This window comes from Quercus lobata, chromosome 2, assembly GCF_001633185.2.
Source record: "Quercus lobata isolate SW786 chromosome 2, ValleyOak3.0 Primary Assembly, whole genome shotgun sequence".
Classification (NCBI taxonomy): domain Eukaryota; kingdom Viridiplantae; phylum Streptophyta; class Magnoliopsida; order Fagales; family Fagaceae; genus Quercus; species Quercus lobata.
The window spans coordinates 562,062-584,539 of record NC_044905.1 but is presented as its reverse complement, the minus strand read 5'-3'; the positions used below and the strand labels follow the sequence as shown (position 1 = coordinate 584,539).

The 22,478-nt window shown below is 35.2% G+C and overlaps 1 protein-coding gene across 3 annotated transcripts; it reads right to left on the bottom strand.

Annotated features, from left to right (window-relative positions):
• Nucleotides 1-574: 574 nt before the first annotated feature.
• On the bottom strand, nucleotides 575-9,802 carry LOC115969186 (aminopeptidase M1-like). 3 transcript variants are annotated; one of them, XM_031088786.1, is made up of 19 exons: nucleotides 9,490-9,802; nucleotides 9,020-9,165; nucleotides 6,771-6,873; nucleotides 6,319-6,505; nucleotides 6,144-6,237; nucleotides 5,807-5,960; nucleotides 5,586-5,690; nucleotides 5,200-5,316; nucleotides 5,009-5,125; nucleotides 4,200-4,382; nucleotides 3,757-4,039; nucleotides 3,539-3,660; nucleotides 3,363-3,460; nucleotides 2,145-2,322; nucleotides 1,946-2,060; nucleotides 1,792-1,859; nucleotides 1,616-1,690; nucleotides 1,089-1,166; nucleotides 575-872 (listed from the first exon to the last, which is right to left on the bottom strand). In XM_031088786.1, exons 1-19 carry the CDS (start codon nucleotides 9,727-9,729, stop codon nucleotides 732-734), a joined length of 2,604 nt encoding a protein of 867 aa, XP_030944646.1. In that variant the 5' UTR covers nucleotides 9,730-9,802; the 3' UTR covers nucleotides 575-731. The 3 variants fall into 3 exon arrangements, with proteins under 3 accessions (XP_030944646.1, XP_030944639.1, XP_030944652.1); XM_031088779.1 differs by having other exon boundaries at nucleotides 6,144-6,505; XM_031088792.1 differs by lacking the exon at nucleotides 5,586-5,690.
• Between the last annotated feature and the right edge of the window lie 12,676 nt (nucleotides 9,803-22,478).

Below are 22,478 nucleotides of genomic sequence, written 5' to 3'. Positions count from 1 at the left end.
GACTCAACAGGAGTATAAAAGATGTTACATAGACATGACCAAAAAAAAGAAAAAAAGAAGAAGAAGATCAAATTAACACTAACATCAAAGTCTGAGGATGAGATTTTAAAAACACTAGATGACACTGCTAAAAAAAAAAAAAACCACTAGATGACAATGGATTAGAGAGGACCGAAACCCATTATCACTTTGTTTAATCTTTTTTTTTTTAGGAGAAAGACAGTGCATGTCATTTAAGGGAGGCCGCTAAAATTAGCTTGTAGTACTAGAAAAAAATACACCCGGTTTCGGGTGTATATTTCCTCACACTCACCGTTGGTGGGACCCACTAGCTATGGGACCCACTCAGTTGTGAGTGGGAGGAAGATTACACTTGAAACAGGTTATACTTCATTGTAGTGCAGAGATAATATTTTTAGTCTTTTACAAAAAATAAATTGAAGAAAGAGAAAATAAACAAAAACACATTCACACAAACAAAAGGGAGACCAAAAGCAGAAACTAGAAAGAACCCTCCAAAAGATATGATATTTATATACAAGCAATATATATATATATATATATATATGTTTGATTCATTATTATCACACTTGTTCGGCAAATTTACACTATGAAAAGTTGTAAAATTTATAGTCCACTTGCTTTCTTCTTGAGTCTTGACAACAAAGGCCAAATAAAAGTGTCTCCTAGTGCTTCCTGTGTACTAACTCCTTCATAGCCTTAGCAAGATGTTATTCATTCTGAACACTCTGAACCCAATTTGCATTTATGTGAACTTGCTCAATGCTCTGCTTCAAGGTTCTAGCAATCTTGGGCTCAGCACGATTTGCAAAAAACTCCTCTATTTCGTTGGCCTTCTCAAATGAAGCAAACTAGGGGATAGATAGAACAGAACATTTAAAAAGAAAAAAAATGATAAGCAATAACAATAACAAAGTGTAACTGAATTTAACTATACATTTGTTTTTTTTTTCTTTTTTTTACTAAACTTAACTTCTATGCATATGTAATTGAGATACAAAGGACAAAAGCTGATACTTGTGGAACTAACAACTGAAAAAAGAGAAAGAAGGAAGGGAGAGACAAACCGGGGAGACAATTGAGTTGACAAAGTGAGTAATTAGATATCCAGAACTCCAGGTTTTTGAAATATGCTCCCAGTTATCCTGCATTTCAATCACATGTAAAGTAGAAAAAATGCATTAGACAACAAAGTGGAATGTACTCGTGATGAACATGGGAATAGAATAATAGGGGATCAGTGCCAAAGTAAATCAAAACAAAGTACCCTTTCATTCATGTATACATAAAGAATTTAGCAACAATAAGCTAGAGAAACAATCGTTTAAGACTAGCATCATGGAATTTCTGACCAAGATTAACTAAAACACTACTTTAATTTAAAAAAGCAGTTTCGATATAGATGTGGCTTCATTTCTCAGTTTTCCTTTTTATCAGCAATAAGTACATGAGATGCACAACGACGCATGTTCTTCCCACAGGAAAGAAGATGAGTGCCCTGTCCCCTGTATATGCTTATCAAATCTTAGAAACGGCCTCTCAATTCTTCACATCGATGTGCTTTTTGCATTTTACATTACTAATGGAGTATTACCTTCAGCCATGCCCAAGCTGTTTCACGTCCTTCCCTACTAACAGCCAGGCCAAGAACAGCATCTTGAGTACGAACCTAGATCAAATGGGAAATAAAGCCAGCATCAATATCCCAAGCTCCATCAGACAATATTTATCATCTAGCACGGAAAAACATTTTAACCTTCCCAATTATACCTCAGAAGACAACAAAAAGTTGAGAGCTTCAAGAATTATGCTGGGATCTGGAGAAGATGTTAATGAACCTACAAGCACAAAAAGAGACATGTATCCAACATACTAGAGAGATTCAAATAATTTTGCAACATTTCAAACAATGATATGTTATTACTTAGGACGCGTGTTTTCTCCTGGTTCAAATCAGTCTCTCTGTAAACTCTCAAAAGAGATTCAAAACCAAATCTGTTTGAGCTGCTGACTCTCCGCATTACAGCCACATATGCTGCCTGCAACCACAGCCCATTAGAAAACTTGATAGGTATTGTAGATGGGTAAATACTAGTAATTGACCAATGCTTTTTTTTACCAACCTTTCTTATGTCAGGATGGAGGAGTGGTGTATTTCTGTCGTCCAAGAATGCATGAAAACGCCTACTTGCTTCTTTTAGTGTCGGATCATATCCAAACACAGCAAGGGCAGTCCAAACCTCTCCTCTTAACATTGCATCTAGATGGCTCTCACCTTTCTTAGGCTCCCAACCAAGCTTCCTGCAAAGGAATTCAAAAATTGAACAAAATAAATGGAAGAATGAAAATAAAAGAGAAGCTAATCTTGCCCAATACACACACACACACAAATAATATTTCGATAGTTACAGCAATGTGGGAGGGAGATTTGAATCTTAGTTCTCCTCATAAAGGAGAGCAAATAATGCTACTAAGCAATATAGCTCTTGGACTTGCTCGAAGTTTTTAAGGGCTAATTATTTGTGTTAGTGATACAATCATACAAACTGGGTTTTCATTAGCATGTAAGGTCTCATATAACTCGTTGGTTGTCTGCAACCATCAAGTCAGAGATCTCTTCCCCTTAAAGCTTTCTCTAACATCCTACATGCTTCCTTAGAAAGTTTTATTCATATTATGCAACTTCAAACCTGATGTCTAAGGTTTATTCAATATAATTATTAGTATATATGACGATTTTAATCTTGACAAATCATATATAAAATATCTCCAAATAAAAGAAATAAATATTCATATAAGTCAAATAATGCAAGAAATATCTGTATCCTAGATCCTGAGGTAAAACTTTATGAGTCGATCACAACAAAACTTGAATGAGGAATTGCAACGATCCTTAAGTGACTTTTTGTTCTTCCTTAACAGCACACCTTTTACATTCTGAGACATTTACAGTTGTCTCTTAGATTTAAAGAAAAAAATACCTCTGTCTGCTATTTATTTGGTATTTGCAGCCCTATTTAAATACGAAAAAGATTGACTTAATTCAGAAAATGTCAGATATTTAAATATTATTGATAGTAGCATATCAATCACCTATTAATAATCTAATTATTCAGTATAAAAGAAATGATACACTCATGCTATAAATCTGTGGAAATGTATTTTCAGACATTCTAGTACCTCAATAGTTAACATCGTAGGGGGCTTTCTCAATCAAATAGAGTAAAATCAACTTCAAAGATATCAATTATATCGAAAAAACAGTAGACAGAGCAACCAGAATGACTTATGAACAAGGACCACCAAAGGGATTTCAATTATTTGTATGTAGGACAACTTACATTGCTGAACGCAGGAAAAGGGTAATAAAAAATTGTTTAACGCATTCCAGCAACGCGGGGTTTGCATCAGCTGCAATTCTTTCAACTTTATAACTTATCTGTGAATAGAGGGATTAGAATTAGGACTAACAGCACAACTGAAATCTACTAAGTCTTAAACAAGAGGTGAACGTTACATTGATTAAATTAGACAGCACAGTATATTCAAGTTCCCCACTATAAGCACCCATCAAGGTAAGCAATGAATTCAAAGGCTGCTGGCAAGCCATACAAAGGGCAAATGAATCATCCAGGATTCCTGTTAAAAAAAAAGGGTGTGTTAAGTGCTCTATTCTACCATAAACACATACTATCATAAGATAAGAGCAGGTATGAGTACAAATATCAAAATTACCAAATCTGTCTGTTGCAGATAAGTATTTGTTCTCTATTGCATATCGGAGTTTAGCTGCAAGGTCCTCATCATATTTAACCCTATAGAAGCCAGTCTGATTGACATTAAGTTTTACCCAAGAAGATGCTAATTTGCTCCCGTCACTCGGGAGATCTTTCATATCAAGAGTTTCAGACTTTGTTTGCAGTAGAAAATTCTTGTGCACATCATATGAGCCACGGCATAATGTTATTGGAACAATCCACTGCCCATCCCCAATAGAACCACTTGCCAAAAATTGTGACTGCCATTATTATATTGATTTGTCAGAACTCAGTAAATTCTCAAAATATTATTAAGCGACACTGATTACAAAATGAAACGACATGGTATGCATCAGGGTTAAGAACTTAAGATATGTTATTTCAGGAAAAAACAAGTGAAAGAGACCAGACACAAGAAACCTGCTCAAACACCAATTTCCGATCTTTGACCTTGACAGAGACAATTGGGTACCCCTTTTGCTTTGTCCATGAATTCATTAGTTGGTTCACAGGCTCACCGGATCCCTCCTCAAGCGCAGCCCATAAATCTTCTGCTTTTGCATTTGAGCAAGCAAATTTTTTTATATATGAAGCAAGTGACCTCTGATTTACAGATGCGAGAAAAAAGATAATTAACTGATATACAATTACATAAGAAATATTTTACAAATGAGCAAAAATTGACTAGCTGAGCTTCTTAATCCAATGGAAAAATTAGAACAATTATCTCATATATTGCCGAAGATGATTGGTTGACGAAGATGGACCATAAAAGAATGAACAGTAACTGCAATCACTTAAGTAATACATGGCAGCCTAGAAAGAATCTGGAAGCTAATCAAGCTGAAGGATATGTTACCAGATATCAAGTAGATAAACTTTCTAATAGTATTTCTTATCTAGATGAGTATCACCATTGTTACTATATATAAAAGAAATAAGCACTTTTCAAAATAGTAGTTATATAGTTTTCATCATGATAATGGTATATTCCAAAACCTGTTTCATACTATCCTACAATTTTTTACCAAAACCACTGTAATCTCATCAGAACTTGCAACTAGAAAGTTACTATTGCTCTATCTTTCTCAAAGACAAAATTTCTGAAGGGTTTCCATGACATAAATTTCATATGAATTTGGGATGGAGGGAAAAGAGTTTCTTGGTTAACAAGAAATATTTGTACTTGGGACATGAAACATATACCAAAAGAAAATCCAACAACCAACCTGGAAGCATTCGGCACCAAGATAGCTTTGCAGCATCTGGATAACAGATGCACATTTTTTGTCACTCATTGTGTCAAAAAAGATTTCATCAATCTCTCTAGCATGATTTATCTCCACCTAAAAAATTATGCTTATGTAAAAATATACTCTAAAAAGTAACATTACTAATTTCTTAAAAAGCGCAGAATTACCTCAATGGGATGGGACTCTGCAAGCCCATCCAGCCTAAGTCCTTCTGTGTAGTCATTAAGAAACTGAGTCCACACTTCCCATTCTGGGAACAAGTGATTAGCTGCTAAATAACTGACCTGAACATATTCAAATAACTGATATATAATTTAAAAGCATGCAGTGTAATAAGGAATAATATATAGAGACATGACCCATGCTGGGTGTAAATAACAGATCCATTTACGGAGAGCTTGGGCTACGTTCCACCAAAAATATTTATGTTAGTTTATTTTAATAATAAAGCCAGGCTCAAGCCAACCTTTGAGGCTTGATATATAAACAAACCATATTGAGATTTTAATAAACAGCTCAGTTTGGATCTGTTGCAATCCAATGCAATATATACCCATGTTGCGAACCCCTTATTCAGCCACAAATGAGTCCACCATTCCATCGTTACAAGATTGCCAAACCACTGATGTGCTAGTTCGTGGGCTACGGCAATCACAACCTAGAGAAAAATAATAATTCAACACTTTGTGTAGTGCTATTAAAAAAATAGCTCCATACTATATTAGGCAAACGAAATTCTAACAAAAAGAGCAGCATTCACAACATGCATATTACCCTCTGCTTATTAGCAGCTGCAGAATGCTGATTGTCATAGATCAAATTTGTTTCACAGAATGTAACCAAACCATAATTTTCCATGGCCCCAAAAGCAAAATCAGGAATCGCAACCATATCCAATTTGGGAAGAAAGTAAGGCACAGCAAAGTATCTGCAGAAATTATCGTGGTTAATTGGAATTTCAAATAACACAACACAAGCACCAAAATGTAACAACTTGAAGGATTGCCAATATCCATAATCCAGCGTCCACTTAAAATGCATTATTTTGCTAAAGACTTGTATACTGTGTCTCGTGATCAATAGTTTGGTGATGATTCACAGTAAAACTTACTCTTTGTACAATTCAAGTGTCCTAACAGCAACATCCAATGCGAAATTCCCTTGATTTACTTTACCAACCTGACAGTATACTCGAACTTTAATTCCTGTAAAGTGATGTAAGATTACACTATCAAGAACAAGGATCATAATACACAAGAAACAATGAACATAGTGTATTTTTTTACCATCAGATGTAAGATGTTCGACATAATCAAACAAACCAATTACAATTGCCACCAAATATGTAGACATGATGGGTGATTCTTGATATGAAACTGTCTTCAGATCCCCATCCACTTTTTCTTCAATAACTGGCATGTTGGAAAGAGCTACTAATTGTGATGGCACATCCAATGTAATTTTGAACATCGCCTGCAGTGCCAAATAAGAAGGGCCTAATAAGCTTTTGTTTGCATTCTTTTGAAACATAATGAAGCAAATCTACTTCTGATCCAAAAATAATTTAGTCTCAATAATCAAAACACTAGCTTCATGAGAGGTACGCTAGCTTCTAAAATGCAGTCGGTTATTTTCTTAAAAAAAGAAAAAGGTGCAGTCGGTTATAAAATTTGATTTTAGCAAAAGAAGCAAAGAAGCACAAGATCTTAAATTAACAAAGAGAGAGAGATTGTAACACCTTGCAAGCAGGTTCATCCCAACATGGAAAGCATCGCCTAGCATCAGCTGGTTCAAACTGTGTAACTGCCATATTCTTCTTCTCACCATTGTGCTCATATGTACTAGAAAGCAAAATAACTACTTAAATATATACACATTACTAGTAAAATTCTCATTTAGCAGAGAACAGAAGACATTTAGCTCCATTTATAAGTAAATAGTGAAGATTGAACTCATTGCTAGGTTCAGTAGCCACGTCATCCACTTACTTCCAACTCTCTCTCTCTCTCTCTCTCTCTTAAGTCTCTCTCTCTTTTAACTCTTTTTCTTTTTATTAATTTTCTTAACTTATTGTTAAACATTCTCAAACCTTTTCCCTTCCCTTTTACCCTTTCATCTTCCCACTACTAACTACCCTAACATCTCTCTTCTTCTATCCCTTTATCTTCCTTTATTTTTTGCTCTTCTTATTCTCATCTTCTTATTATAAATTTCCAATTCTCTCTCACATTCGGTGCATAGTTTTCTCACACACAAAATGTTGTTTCTCTCTCTTTCTCTCAATTTTTTTTTTCTTTTCATTTTTTGGTGGTCTTTATCTCCTATTATGTGACTCCTATGGATTTGTTGTGCTAGAGAAATCATGGTCCACTCCCAATCCTTTGTGATCATGGATTAGTGTATCAGAAGGTTTTATTTATTTTTTTATTTTTTTTGTATTTATCATTAATATTTGTTTGCAGCTCATTTGCATCAAGCCACATCATAGAATTCTTGTTTGTGATTTCAGCCAATTTGATGTAGATATGGGAGTAAGGAATAAGTATACCACTAATGCTTGGGAAGCCTAAATATACCACTATTAATTGTCAATTACAATTGTCGTTTATTTTATCATTGTTATGTGTTGAACTGAAGTAATGAACCTATATACTTGGCCTAAATAGAACATGACCGTGCCAAATTTTGATATGCATATCCTTTTGAGTTATCAATATGCCTAGACCATATAAGTTTCTAAGTTTTCATTATTTTTTCTTTGGTTGAGATAATGAGTTCCTTTCCAAAGCATTATTGATAATTGTGGATTGAAAAGTTTCATAATTATTTTCCTTCTTTTATACATTTATTTTTAATTTTTTACATTTTATAATGTGGTTGATGTGGTATGGTTAGCTTTATATTACACTATAAAAAAGTGCAAGTATATTTTCAGTTATTGAATAATTAACATTCTATTGTAGGTTATTGAATTATTTCAGTCTCATATTATCAACGTAAGCTGTTTTCAAAGCTTACTTTAAGTTGATAAATTTTTATGTTTTTTAGAATTTTACTTTAGATTGATGTGAGTTAGTTTTGTATTTTTATGATGGTATTTTTTTTTCTTTGATTTAATAGATGCCATCTTATTACATTATAAAGATAGTATAAAAATATATCATTATTATATTATATAGCATGACTTGAATAATTTTTTTTTTTGTTGAGAAACTATGATTTGAATAATTTGATGTTTATTACTATATCTTATATATTTACTATTTTTGTTCTTATCTTATTTTTTTTTTAAATATGTTTCTCTCTTGATTTTTTATTCTTTCTTGCAACTCTACTTTAGGTTGATGAATTATTGTATTTTTTATAACTTTATTTTGGGTTAATACGTTTTAGTGTTATATTTTTGATTGTTCCATCACAATTAATCTATCTCCCTCTTATAGTTTTAGTTTGATTTTTGTTTGAGTTACTTAGTTATTTTGTAAACTTCTATAGGAATCTCTTTACAAATGTTTAATCATGGTTAATAAAAAAATGATTGACAGATTTAGAATAAAAATGCAAAATTTATCATGTATCAAAACACTTGCAATGGTGAATCTCTCCATAACCCATTGAAAAAAGAAAAAATAATAATAAGCAAAATTCATACTTAGTATTTTTTAAATAAACTTTAATTAAAAATTTAAAACAATGAATTTTAATTCTAAAATGGAAGATAATTTTTGAAAACAAAAGGCAGGTTACCACACAACATTTTAAACAATTTTAATTTAACAAAATTTGGTCAATCGGATGTTAAGATAGGAAAGTGTTTTTTCCCTTCAAGTTTGGGGTGGAATGTCATTTCCCCAAACCTCAAGGGACGAGAGTGTAATTACCCATATTTTATTTTATACTTAAAAATTGACACACACACCCTAATAGTGAGAGTTATGTAATAAAATTTTTAGTATTATCGTAACAAGCATCAATCGAGTATTGTACCTTGTATAGAAGCCCTTCGTTTTGTCGTTCAAAGTTCCTTTAAAAGTGATGGTGAGAAGTCCGAGCCCAATGGGAAGTGTGTCAGCAAAGTCCAAAACCAAAATCTCATCCTCCTCAACCACATCAACATATAAAGGCTTCAACACCTGCCTAAGTCCAAAAATTTATTCATTTAGCGTTTTATTTTTAAACGACATGGCATTTGGTTTGGCATGATAAATGCAAATTCAGTAAGTCAGTCTCGCATTTAGATAATAAAAAGGTTGACTATTTCTTTGATCAGCTTAATAAGCTAGAGCTCAACAACATCAATAGCATCAATAAAGCAAACAAAGCACTAAACTAAAGTTTAACAAGACATTTTTAGAAAGTTTATATGTATGTTAAAGCAGTTATATTAGTTTAAACTAACTTTTAAAGTAAAAGTAGGTAGGGTGATAGAAAGATAAGATAGGTTTAATAATCGTGACCTGGTTAGAATTAGAAGAGTTTGTAGTAGCTGGGTGATGAGTGAAAGATAAAGAGGCGGTATCAATGGAGAGTTCAGCCACATTGAGGACGATGAAGCTAGTATCCGCCACGATGTTGAGCTCGATAGCCACGGACCCAGCAAACTTGCATGTGCTCAGGTTTGGTTTTAGCCATATGTCATAGCGTTTTGGGACAGCAAATTTTGGAAGCCGAGGTTGCCCTTTTAATTGCTCCATCATTTTTTTGTGAGATTCAAATTTTGCCTTTGCATCCTCCTCCTTTTTCCTTTTTGCATCCTCCTCCTCTTTTTTCTTTTTTGCATCCTCCTCTCTTTTCCTTCTTGCATCTTCCTCCTCTCTTTTCCTTCTTGCATCCTCCTCCTCCTCTCTTCTCCTTCTTGCATCTTCCTCCTCTCTTTTCCTTCTTGCATCCTCCTCCTCCTCTCTTCTCCTTCTTGCAGCCTCCTCCTCCTCCTTTTTCCTTTTTGCATCCTCCTCTTTTTGTCTTTTTGCTTCCTCCTCCTCTCTTTTCCTTCTTGCATCTTCCTCCTCCTCTCTTCTCCTTCTTGCATTCTCCTCCTCCTCTCTTCTCCTTCTTGCATATTCCTGCTCCCTTTCCATGTCCTATTACAAAAGTTCACAGTAAGGCATCAATGGAGCAAAATGCATGGGAACTAAGGGAATATATTAAGGAACTTTATTTGACATCTGGCAAGTGTGGAAATGGGACTAGCTCACTCTCAAGTGTTGGTAGTGATTAAATGCTTGGAAGTATTTGATATGTTCAACTAGTGACCTTAATTTATATATATATATATATGTATATATGTATGATGTATGTATGTATAAGTTATTTGGAATTTTTATTATTAATTTTTGTTTTTGTTTTAAGAACCGGTGATTTGGAATTTGTTAAAAGAGAATTTGAGTTTTGTTTATATTATTGGGAGGGCCATGGGTTGAGGAATGAGTTAGCTAAGAATTTTATTTCATTTTTGATGGTTTTTTTTTAATCAAAATTATTATAATTAATATTTTGATAGATTGATTTTGTTGGGTTTTCCTTTTATTGGACTAGTTGAAAATTTTGAGGGCCAATTTAAATTTTGAAAAAGAAAATCTAAAATTTGAGTGGGGTGATGAAATTTTTATTTAATTTGTAATTTGATTTGCGTTTTAAACCCTCCCCTCCCCAATAGTGGACATGACTTTGTATTGTGATAAAGCCGAGCTTTTTTGTAATAGATTGGTTGTTTCTAATTAATATTATAAGCATGTTTAACCAAAAAGAACATGACTTCATATAGATTAGAATGAAAGAAAAAAAAAAAACATAAGTTGAGTCTCACTAGTCTATTGAATATCTATAACCGAACTTTTTAAAGTTTTGACAGTGATGCTATTTATTGTTGTTGTAAAATCAATATAATTAATCTATATACAATTACATTATATATTAAATTCACATCTTTATCCACGCTATCATCCTAGATGGTTTTTCTTTTTTTGATAAATAGCAACCTAGCTAGATGGTCAAATGCTGTTGACAATTTAAATAGGATGAGGAACTATGCAAAAGATTTCAATAATACGGTATTTTTGGATTAGTTAGGAGATAATCTATCTATTATTACTCATATGTTAGCTTTTAGACTTTAGATATGGAAAAACTTAAGGTTAGAAACTAAAGTCTAAGAAAGTTAGGTGATTGGCAAGAGGCTTTTTAGTTTAGTTGGCATATTTTCATGCATGAAGTGCTTGAGAGTTTAGGAGAAAAATGGTTTAGAAAAAAGAAAAGTAATGTGATACATAGTTAAAAAAAGGTTTGTTCATACTGTTGAATTGATAACAAGAAATATGAATATATTTCATACCGGAGGCGGAGAGGATTGTGTTTGTCCCATGACGATGGCACTGCTAACTCTACGATATAACACTTTCTGGGAAATTTTAGAAATACCCAATTAGAGAAAATAATAAAGTCGGATGTTATGAACCAATTTCAGAGCTTTCGCAGCCTCTAACAAGGATTGCTTTATTATTTTTAGGTTACGTTTGTAAGGACAAACAGAGCTTCTTAAATATAGGAGCAGATGAGTGAATGAAGAAGAGATTGAAGCTTAAGCTTGATATGGAATGAAGAAAGCAATCTATTCTTTTCTTTTCTTTCTTCTCATTCTTTTCAAAATTCCAATTTTGATCTTCAAGAAATTTATTTTGTATTTTGCTTCCTTTCTCTAGCATTCCTTATTATAATTTTATATTTTTATATGCTGGTCTCTGTATCAATTTTCTTCTCCTCCTCTCTATTATAAAAAATTATTAAAGAATCAGTTTACTTTGAAAAATGGCAACGAAACTGGTTTGAAACATTCTGATTCTCACTCAGATGCAAAGCCTCAATATAAACCCAAGGTGTTGGATGAAACTGAACTTGTAGCTCACATGAGGGAATGGGAATAATGGAATTTGGAATTTGGAAGAAATCGAGGTTTTGCATAATTTTTTTACTGAGTGCGTATACTATTACTTTTTTTGAGATAAACGCTAGAAAATATTATTAAAAAGAAAGAAATGTCAAACCCAAATACAAGTATAAAACCCCAAAACTCAAACTGGGGGAAAAAAAATACCAGAAACGCCAAAAGAAAACTATTACCCTATTACAATAAAGCCAAGGGCCCTATCAACCAAAGGCAGAAAAATCAGTCATCCTATTGAGTAGCAACCAAACGTTGATACTCGTCTAGATAACCAACAGCACCATCAAAAATAACCTTTGGATGAAGTTGGATCTTTTCAAAATAAAACTTGTTCCGAGCATTCCAAATCCCCCATGAAATAACAGCCCATTTCTCCAGATCTTGTTGAGATAAACGGCCAACCATCTGATGAAACAAACCAAACACATCCTGAGCCGAATTGGAGCACTTCTGAATCCGTCCACGACATAGAGCCCAAACATTCCTAGCCAAAGGGCATTCCCATAGAAGATGACCCGCTGACTTCGTTTGCTGGCAACATAGCTCACACTTGGGGTCTACCCGCACTCGACGCTGGTGAAGGTTATCGCGTGTGGGCAGAATATCGGAGCATGCCCGCCAAACGAATGTACGTACCTTTGGGGGCATATTCAAAGCCCAAATTTTCTTCCATGTAGCACGGTCTAATCTAGCAGCCGAGTGCTCCGCATGCACACAATCCTTAAGCTGGAGAGCAACCTGATACGCAGACTTAACTGAGAAGACCTGATTCTTATTTTCCTTCCACACGAGCTCATCTCTACGATACCTGTCCAGAAGTGGTATGGCCAGAATCTCCATTCGCGTTCTATGATTAAAGAGATCAAATATCTTCTCCCGGTCCCATTGTTTGGTGGTGCTATCAATCAATTCGCAAACCCGCAGATCTGGTCGCTCTTCTCCAAGGAAACGGGGCCTGTGTGGCAGCCAATGATGGGTAAGCACACCAATATGCCTTCCATCCTGTACATGCCAGTATGCCCCCTCCTTGAGAACTTCCCTAGCAGCCAGTAGGCTTCGCCACACATAAGAGGGGTTAGAGCCCAAAACAACATCCATAAAGGAGCACTCCGGAAAATATCTAGACTTGTAAACCCTATAGAAAAGAGAATGAGTGTTGTGAAGGAGTCGCCATGCTTGTTTAGCCAGCATTGCCATGTTAAAAGCTTGGATGTTCCGAAAACCCATACCATTGTTGGCCTTAACAGTACACAATTTTTTCCAATTAATCCAATGGATTTTCTTCTCATCCTTCGTCTGCCCCACCAATATTTAGCTAGGATGGAGTTTATCGAGTCACATAACGCCTTAGGAAGTTTGAAAATACTCATCGAATAGGTGGGAATGGCTTGTGCAACTATCAGAACTTCCCTCCCTGCTTTTGATATAAACTTCTCCTTCCACCCCAAGACTCTCTTGTTGATTTTTTCATGAAGCTCTCTAAAGGTGTTAACCTTCGACTTACCTCCAACCATGGGCAAACCCAAATATTTTTCACAATCCTCCATAATTCGTGCTCCTAACATGTGTTGAATATCTGCTCTTATTTCGGGCCTAGTATTCCTGCTGAAAAAAAGAGATGTTTTTTGTCGATTAATAGCTTGACCAGAAGCTTCCTCATAACTCTCCAAGATGGCCAAAAGGCGATGACATTCATCTATAGTGGCATGACAAAATATGAAGCTATCATCAGTAAAAAGGAGATGGGAGATGCATACTTCATTAGTACACGAGAGGAGGCCATGAAGTCTCTGACTACTTACTGCATTTCAGATCAAAGCAGAAAGACCTTCAGCACATAAAAGGAAAAGGTATGGTGATAAGGGGTCGCCCTGCCGAAGACCCCTAGAAGGAGTGATATAGCCTTGAGGCTCCCCATTTATGAGAATTGAGTAAGAAGCTGTACGAACAGTCTCCATAGCAAGTTGGATCCATTGTGCATCTAACCCCAACTTATGCATAATAAGCTTCAGAAAACTCCATTCAACACGATCATAGGCCTTACTGATATCCACTTTAACAGCCATTTGCTCAGTCCTTCTTGTTCACTTATTCCTCATCCTGTGTAAGACTTCAAAAGCTATAGTAGTATTATCAGTAATAAGACGGTTTGGAACAAAAGCACTCTGTGAGTCAGATATGACATTAGGCAAGATGAGTTTAAGCCTATTAGCTAGAACTTTGGACATAATCCTGGATACAACATTACTAAGGCTAATTGGTCGGTAGTCAGAAACCAGCTGAGGGTCATTTTTCTTAGGAATTAGCATAATGTGAGTGTAGTTCATTTTTTTCAAACAATGGCCAGAACTCAAGACAGAGATTACCACATCAGCAACATCCTTTCCAACAATATGCCAGTATTTTTGAAAAAAGAAGGAAGACATACCATTCGGACCCGGAGATTTGGACGGGTGCATATGAAAGAGAGCTTGCCGAACCTCCTCTTCAGTGTATGGTTGAAGAAGTGTAGAGTTCATTTCTGGGGTGACTACCCTATCCACATCCAGGACTGGTCCTATGTTTCTCGGATTGGAGGAGGTGAAAAGGTCCATAAAATAGTTCTCAACCTCTCTAGCCGTGGCCTCTTCTGATGTTTTCCATAGTCCATTATTATCAAGGAAACCAACAATGTGATTTTTACGGCGCCGTTGACAAGCTCGTTGGTGAAAAAACTTAGTGTTTTTATCCCCGGCGGGCAGCGAAATAGCTCTAGATCGTTGCCGCCAGAAAAGTTCATCCTGAAACAATAACGAGTTTATGTCGGCCTTTACCTTCTTTATCACCTCATTGTTGGTAGTGTTATTTAGTGTTGTGAGCCCCTTAAGCTCCTTTGTCTTCTCCTCCAACTTCTGTTTTGAATTTCCCAGGGTCCTACTCCACCCAACTAGAGCCATGCGACACCTCCGAATTTTGTCAAAAAGACGGAACATTGGACTGCCAGATAATCCCGCTCCACTCCATACTTCTTGGATTACATGTTCACATTCGGGGTAGGCAGCCCACCTTTCCTTAAATCTCTTCGGTTTTCGCTTTCTACGTATGCCCCTGTCCCCCACCTGCGTATTAATAAGAATTGGAATATGGTTTGAATAAGAAGCTTGAATGTGGTATACCCGACCTTGTGGGAACAAGTCTCGCCACGTCGTAGTTGCACAAGCTCGGTCTAGGCACTCTTGAACGAAAGCCTCCCCAGGCCATCCATTGTTCCAAGTGAATATATTCCTAAGAAACCCCATATCTATCAAGCCACAGTGCAAGAGTGCACACCTAAAATCATCCATAAGCCGAAGAGATCTCAGAATACCCCCCTGCTTTTCCTCAGATGATAAAATTTTATTAAAATCACCCATGCACAACCACGGCAACGTATCTCATGAGTGTAGGTGTCTTAGAAGCTGCCAAGATTCATGCTTTCGGTGATGCTCAAGATGGCCATAGAACCCGGTAATCCTCCACGGATTCTGCCCATTAGGAACATAAGCGTCAATATGGTTCATTGAGTATGTTTGGACATGTAAATCCACCTTTTCCTCCCTCCAAAGCATGGCCAAACCACCAGCCCTTCGCACACAAGGGACTACAAGCATGGTAGAATACCGTAAGTTCGATTGAATTTGTTTCATCTCTTTAACCGTTTGTTTCGTCTCCATAAGAAACAGAACGGTGGGAGCTTTTTCCTTCACTAAATGAGAGAACACGGTGCCTGCACAGAGGTGCCCAAGTCCCCGGCAGTTCCAACTGAGGAGAATCATTATGTTCGGCGGGACTGGGACATAGCCTCCGCCATTATACTTGATGGGTTAGAGCTAGAAACCTTTACTCGCTTACTACGAACATTATCAGTCTTCGTTTTCACCGTCTCAGTTGGTTGGTACCTACGTTTCAATCCCTCTCCAACAGTACCATGCACTACATCCGAGTTTGGACTTGTTTTTGGCCTTTCAAGTCTCTTCCACGTTCCTGAGTGGGCCTAAGGGTGGTCTTCTATTGGAGTACTAGAGCACGTAGCATGGTTTTGCATGGTACTCATCTCCATGACATCATATTGTACTGGCACATTAAACAGTGCATCTTTTGGACAGATGGGAGTATGACCAATGTTTCCGGGAGCTTGAGTCTCCTCGACATAGTTGGCATACAACAAAATATCCAAATCCTGGTGGGTACTCAGAACTGGACGTGAGCCTCCCTGTTTGGGAACACCGGTTATCACGGCTAATTGCTTATCTCTATCCCCAGAAAATTCACCGTTCACAGGACTTAGAACGTCTTCCGTATAGGACTCTTGCAGCGGAAACCTAACCCCGGCTTGCTCCTCCTCCCTTCACCTCGTCGACGGACTAAGTGAGTGTCGAAACCCCTGTTCTTGATTATCCCTTTGTCTCCTAGACCCCGCCCTCATCCAGTCACCGTATGGTTTTTGCGTGCATCCCTCAGGCAGCGGAGTAGTACACGCTTTCACCTCATGGCCTAATCTGCCGCATTGGAAACAAAGCCCCACCAAATGCTCATACTGAAAAACAACCCAGACTGTATCACCCTCAGGACTTAAAACCGAAGCACCCCTGCGTAACGGTTTATCCAATGGCACCTCAACTTGAATCCGCAAGAAATGGGCCTGGTCTGAAGCCAAAGATTTACTGTCAATAGCAACAACCGTGCCAATCCCATTCCCAATATCCGTACCGGCCTCTTCATTAAAAAGATCAAAAGGAAGCCCCCACACCTGAACCCAGAGGAGAATAGTTAGGAAGTTCACCGAAAAAGCCGTCATCCCTCTCTCCCAGCGTCGAAGAAGTAGCAAGTGATTATCGAAACTCCAAGGACCGTTCTATAAAACCCGCTGAAGTTGGCTGTCCATGGAAAATTTGAACTGAATTAGCCCGTCGCCGATGTTAGTCATCCGCAGATCTTGCCCGAATTTCCATACCGATCTCAATACGGTTTTCGCATCCCTGATATTTATCGGTTTTGTCGTGTGAAACCGTCCTATAAGGCTGAGAGAGCACTCCTCAAGAACCTTGTCCCGTTTGGCAGACCGAAGCGGAATAACTTCCCCCTCCTCTTTCGTCAACGTACAGCGTCGCAGACGTTCAAGAAAGTCTACGTCCATACGAGCACCAAAAAATAAAAAACAACCAAAGAAACTAAAACGACGTATGGGAGCTTACTAGTTGTTGCAGCTCTAACGTGGAACTTTAGAGAAAAACACTGCCCTACCTCCTAGACGGCAAAAGAAAACCCCACCCTAAGTGAGAGAGAAAGACTCCTAGCGAGAGGCGTATACTACTACTACTAAAAGCAATTTAGTTTGGACAAAATTTAGTTACAAAATTGGTTGTAACTTTAGACTACAACCTTACATAATATCTTTTTATTCAATTTGAATTTTTATAAATCCACCCTGTTGGATTATATCTTCTTCTTATATCCTCGTACTTGTAAACTTTATAGAAAATTAAAGATCAATAACTATGTCATCAATAAATTGTCTAAATTGCAAGTTTTTATAGTTTAAAATTATGCATAAAATATAAGTTTATAGATCATATAGTAAATAATATCTAATTGACACAAAAGTTGACATGTGTATTAATAGTGTAAAGAATATGCAATTCAACAATTAGATTTTCAAAATATGCAGTAATGTTTATTTTATTGAGTAAGGTTGTAGACTTATGCTACAATCACTTTTATAGTTAAACTTTGTCTATTCAGTTTTATATCACATGAATTTTTTTTTTTGAGAAACAAACATATATACACACAAGGGAGAGAGAAAACAAAATATAGCTATGTTAGAATAGGTGCCCTCAAAAATCAATATTATACATTTTTATTTGAAAATAAATTACATTTTCACATACATGATTATTATGGGTATTTTCATTGTTTAAATGTGGCATGTAATGCCACATATGTAAAAAAAAAAAAAAAAAAAAAAAAAAAAAAAAAAAAAAATCATTTTTATGGTTTGGGAACAAAAAACAGGGAATAATGTTTTTTCATAAATTATTTAATTATTCTAAGTGTGAATATTTATCAGGGACATACCCAATGGGGCCCAAGGCCACCCCTAATGCAAATTTTTTTTTAGTAGGTAAATTGGGTATTAAAATCAAGTTTAGGGCCTTAGGGCCCCTCTAAGAAAATATCAACCCAGGCTCCAGCCCTACAAGGAAAGATACGCCATTTAAAAAAATAAAAAAAAATAAATAAAAGAGAGAGACGAGAGAGACTGAGAGATTAGCAAGCATCAACCACAACCACCACCATTGGCCACTGACCCACCGACCATGCCGTCGGCCTCTCCATTCCGATCTACCCAATTTCAAGTATTTAAAACCTAATACTGATATGATTTTTCTCTAATGCTGTTTCTCCGCACCATACGTTTGTAGTTTGTGCGATATGTGATTGTGGTGTTTGTGTTTTTTTGCCAAGGATGATTGTGAATTGAATATATGAATAATTGATTAGTGAACGTGTGAATGTGTTTGTGAATCTGTCTCTCACTCTTAGAGACTGAAAATTATATAACTTTGTTGTGAGTAAAGTTATATTATTATTATATACAAAGATTTGGGGCTGTAAAAAATAACATATATATATATATATATAAAATAATGTTCATTTGTTTGATTGCAACAACAGGAACCTGCACATTGCACAAATAGACCAACAGAGGGTAGTGATTCAGGAAAAAACAATCTGATAGTTAGGAAAAGTGTATTAGTAGCGCATTATAAATTCATAATGTTCTTTTTTTGCATCTATGTTTGTTGTTTTATGGATTTTGTAATGTCGTTTGCTTGGCTTTTGGATTAGGTCCATTTAGGATTTAACAAGTTTGGGTATTGCTGGTTAATTTTGTCTTTTGAAATATGGATGTTTTTAATGTGTTTTTGATATTATCAGTGGTACCGGTATCAGGTATGGAAGTGTGAGTTTAGAATGCTAAAAAATATTCATATTCATAATGTCGGTAGTGGGTAAGTAAGGGTGTGTTTGGGGCGTGGGTGAGTAACAAAGATAAAAAAGACAATTAATTAATATATTAAACACGTCACAATTTTTTTTTTCCTTATATTTCCGGCCACCTTAACTTGATATCTTGGGTCCGTCCTTGATATTAATTGAATATAACCACTAGAGCTTACGCTTGCGTAATGTAAGCTCATTGAGGTAGTAACTTTAAGCAAACAAGTGGGTATAATATAATAAGTACATACATTGAACTAGATTCAATGAAGAACATCTTATGAAGTGATCACTGTTAGTTAAAAGGTTGTTTTATCATAATCATATCATTTCAGATTCCTGACCAATTGTAGCACTAGTTAATGGGGTGAATCACCCAAATCTTGAATCAACTAGTAGATCATCAACACAGGGGCCCAATTCATTCTCCAGATGAGTTGGGAGCTGGGGCAGCTAGCGCGCAACCCATTTCTTATTGTCTTCAAACATGAGAGGTTTGTGTATATTTATTTATTATGCACATAACTTTGACAATGTCAATTGGTGATACTATTTCCAAGGCTATATACAAACATGCTGGTTTATATGTGTAATGAGTATAATATGTAAATGCTCAATAATGAATCTACCAGTTTTTAAAGAAGGTAGTATATTTAATTGATTTTCATATTGGAGTTAGACTCAAGAAAAAATTGGCCAATGACTTTTTTCAAAAGTATTTTTGAAAGATATTTTGGAATCCAATAGAATTATGAAATTAAGGGTTGCATAAGCTAGGGACATGACAGTAATATTAATCCAGTCCTAGTGGCATATGGGGAATATAGTGTGGTGGGAGGACAAATATATAAAATTGTAAGTAACAGGACCTCATATGTAATTCTCTAATCTTCAAGGGTCAATTGCAATGTGTTGATGGACATTATTGCAATTTGTAGAAGTCCAAATATTTTCTTGATATGATTGAGATTATTGAGGAATAATTTTTGGAAGAGTTTTAAGCTAAGTCAATATTTAGTTGGTCCCATAAGAATTTAGTGTTAGTTACCCATGTTGGTGGAGTTAAACTTGTCACATTAAACCAAAGTTTAGGCTGCTGCTTGCTCAATTGCTAAATAAATAAACAAAATATTTTTCCTGAGTTAAATCCAAGCTATTGTTTAAATGGTTTAATTCATTTACAACCTTAACAACAATATGACTTAAACTTACAAAAATTTGGTGATTTTTTTTTTTTTTTTTTTTTTCGATAACTTGAAGTTGATTGTATTGATTTGGAATATCACATCACCTATATTCCTTGAACACCTAATAACTTTCCATTGTTTTGTTATTCATTTTATTTTCTTCTTTATGCCTTTGAAGATACTAATGGCAATATATGCGTGATTGCCAAGCACTTGAGCTTTGAACGATCAAGGAATTAATGACACATTATAATATTATATGCACCTCTAGCAGTTACATGCTTCTCTATTTATTTGGATGAAAATATGATGTGGAAAGATTTTAATGGAGGGTATTTATAGGAAACACCATGTATTCTTCCAAATTTTCCCCCTTTTGCCTTAAGTATTCTCTAGTAAGAGAGATTAAAATGTACAAAATGCCAAGAATGCCCAATATTGTCTATCTATTTCATGCTATTAGGTACCCAAAATATAGGTGACTTGTTACTTCATCATCTTCTTCTTCTTGTTTGTTTTTTTTTTTTTTTTGGAAAAGGGTTATTCCACATCAATACAACAAGTGATTAATTGCAAAAATATAACATAAACTCAAAAAGTCTGGTAAAAAAAAATTGTATTAGGTAACTTAATTTTATTGGTTTGGAGTATTATGGGACAAAATGGGCTTCTGCCCTTTTCGGGCAAATTAATTAGCCTTTTGCCCTTCTTTCCATACTAAATAGGGAAATATCCCTCTTTTGAAAATCGAGTTTTTCAAAATCGATTCAAGCCCTATAGTGACTTTTTTAAGGACCTATAGTAACATTTTAAGAACCAATAGTGACGTTTTATAAAATTGCCTATAACTCGATTTCATGGATATCAAGTTACAAAATGCCACTATAGGTCTTTATAAACGTCACTATAGGGCTCCAGAATTTTTTTTTTTAAACTCGATTTTGAGAAACTCGATTTTTAAAAGAGGGCCATTTCCCTATTTAGTTTGGGAAGAAGGGTAAAATGCTAATTAATTCGCCCAAAAAGGGCAGAAGCCCATTTTGTCCAGTATTATGTTACCTCTACTCTTGAAGTACCTAGTGATTTTCCTATGTTTCGTTATTCCTTTAATTTCTTCCTTATGCCTTTGAAGATACTTAGCCATGAAAAACCATATGAGTTCAAGATCGATGCAAATATGTAGTGTTTTATTTTTTGGCGCCCATGGTAGTAAAGTTTTCGTTGGATAGATAATAAAAGGGTTAATTATACTTTTTGAATTTGAAATTTGGTATAGGTTTGATTTTAGCCCCTCAAATTAAAAATATCCCAATTTGGTCATTGAAATTTTGAAAAGGAAGCAATTTGGTCCCTCCATTTTTTTTTTTTTTTAATTTTTATATTTACATGACCAGCTACCATTAATCCAAGAACACCATTTTTAAGGGACCAAATTGGACCGTATATAACAAATATCATGTACCAGAATCAAATCGACCTGTAGATGGAGGGACATAAATTTTTATTTTTTTTTGAAACTTCATGGATTAAATTAATCTGAATTTTTTAAATTTGAAGGATCAAAATTGAACATATCCTAAATATCATGGACCAAAAGTATAAGGTAGAAGAACTCATATACTCACCATGTGATTAAATTTCATTACTCTTTACTGTAAAATATCATAAATGTAATATGCAATGGGTTAATTATTTAAAACAAGAATAAAATTTTCTGATTAGTAAAAAAAATTGAAAAAAAAAAAAATCAAATTAACAGTGACGTCAAAGTCTAATTAGTGAGATTTTAAAAACACTAGATGACAATGGATTAGAGAGGGCCGAAGCCCATTATAACTTTGTTTAATCTAGGAAACATACACTAACACCAAAAACGCTATTAGGAAGAAAGAGAAAATAAACAAAAACACTTTCACACAAACAAAAGGGAGACCAAAAATAGAAAGAACCAACTCCAGAAGATAATAATATTAATGTACAAACGGTATATATATACACACATACATGTATGTATGTATGTATGTATCTGATTCATTATTATCACACTTGTTCAGCAAATTTACATTATGACAAGTTGTAATAATTTAGTCGGATCCAAAAATAATTTAGTCTCAATAATCAAAACACTAGCTCCATGAGAGGTAAGCTAGCTTCTAAAATGCTGCATTAAGTGCAGTCGGTTATTTTCTGAAAAAAAAAGAAAAAGAAAAAGGTGCAGTCGGTTTTAAAATTTGATTTTAGCAAAAGAAGCAAAGAAGCACAAGATCTTAAATTAACCAAGAGAGAGAGAGATTGT

What these genes read in the sequence shown, in the direction of transcription:
- LOC115969186 (XM_031088779.1), bottom strand. Translation starts at nt 9,729, where the DNA reads ATGATGGAGCAATTAAAAGGGCAACCTCGGCTTCCAAAATTTGCTGTC. An exon ending in CAGCTGCTAATAAGCAGAGG is followed by an intron (nt 5,691 to 5,806) that starts GTAATATGCATG and finishes ATTTTTCTCTAG; the next exon opens with GTTGTGATTGCCGTAGCCCA. An exon ending in TTGGTGCCGAATGCTTCCAG is followed by an intron (nt 4,383 to 5,008) that starts GTTGGTTGTTGG and finishes TCTGTAAATCAG; the next exon opens with AGGTCACTTGCTTCATATAT.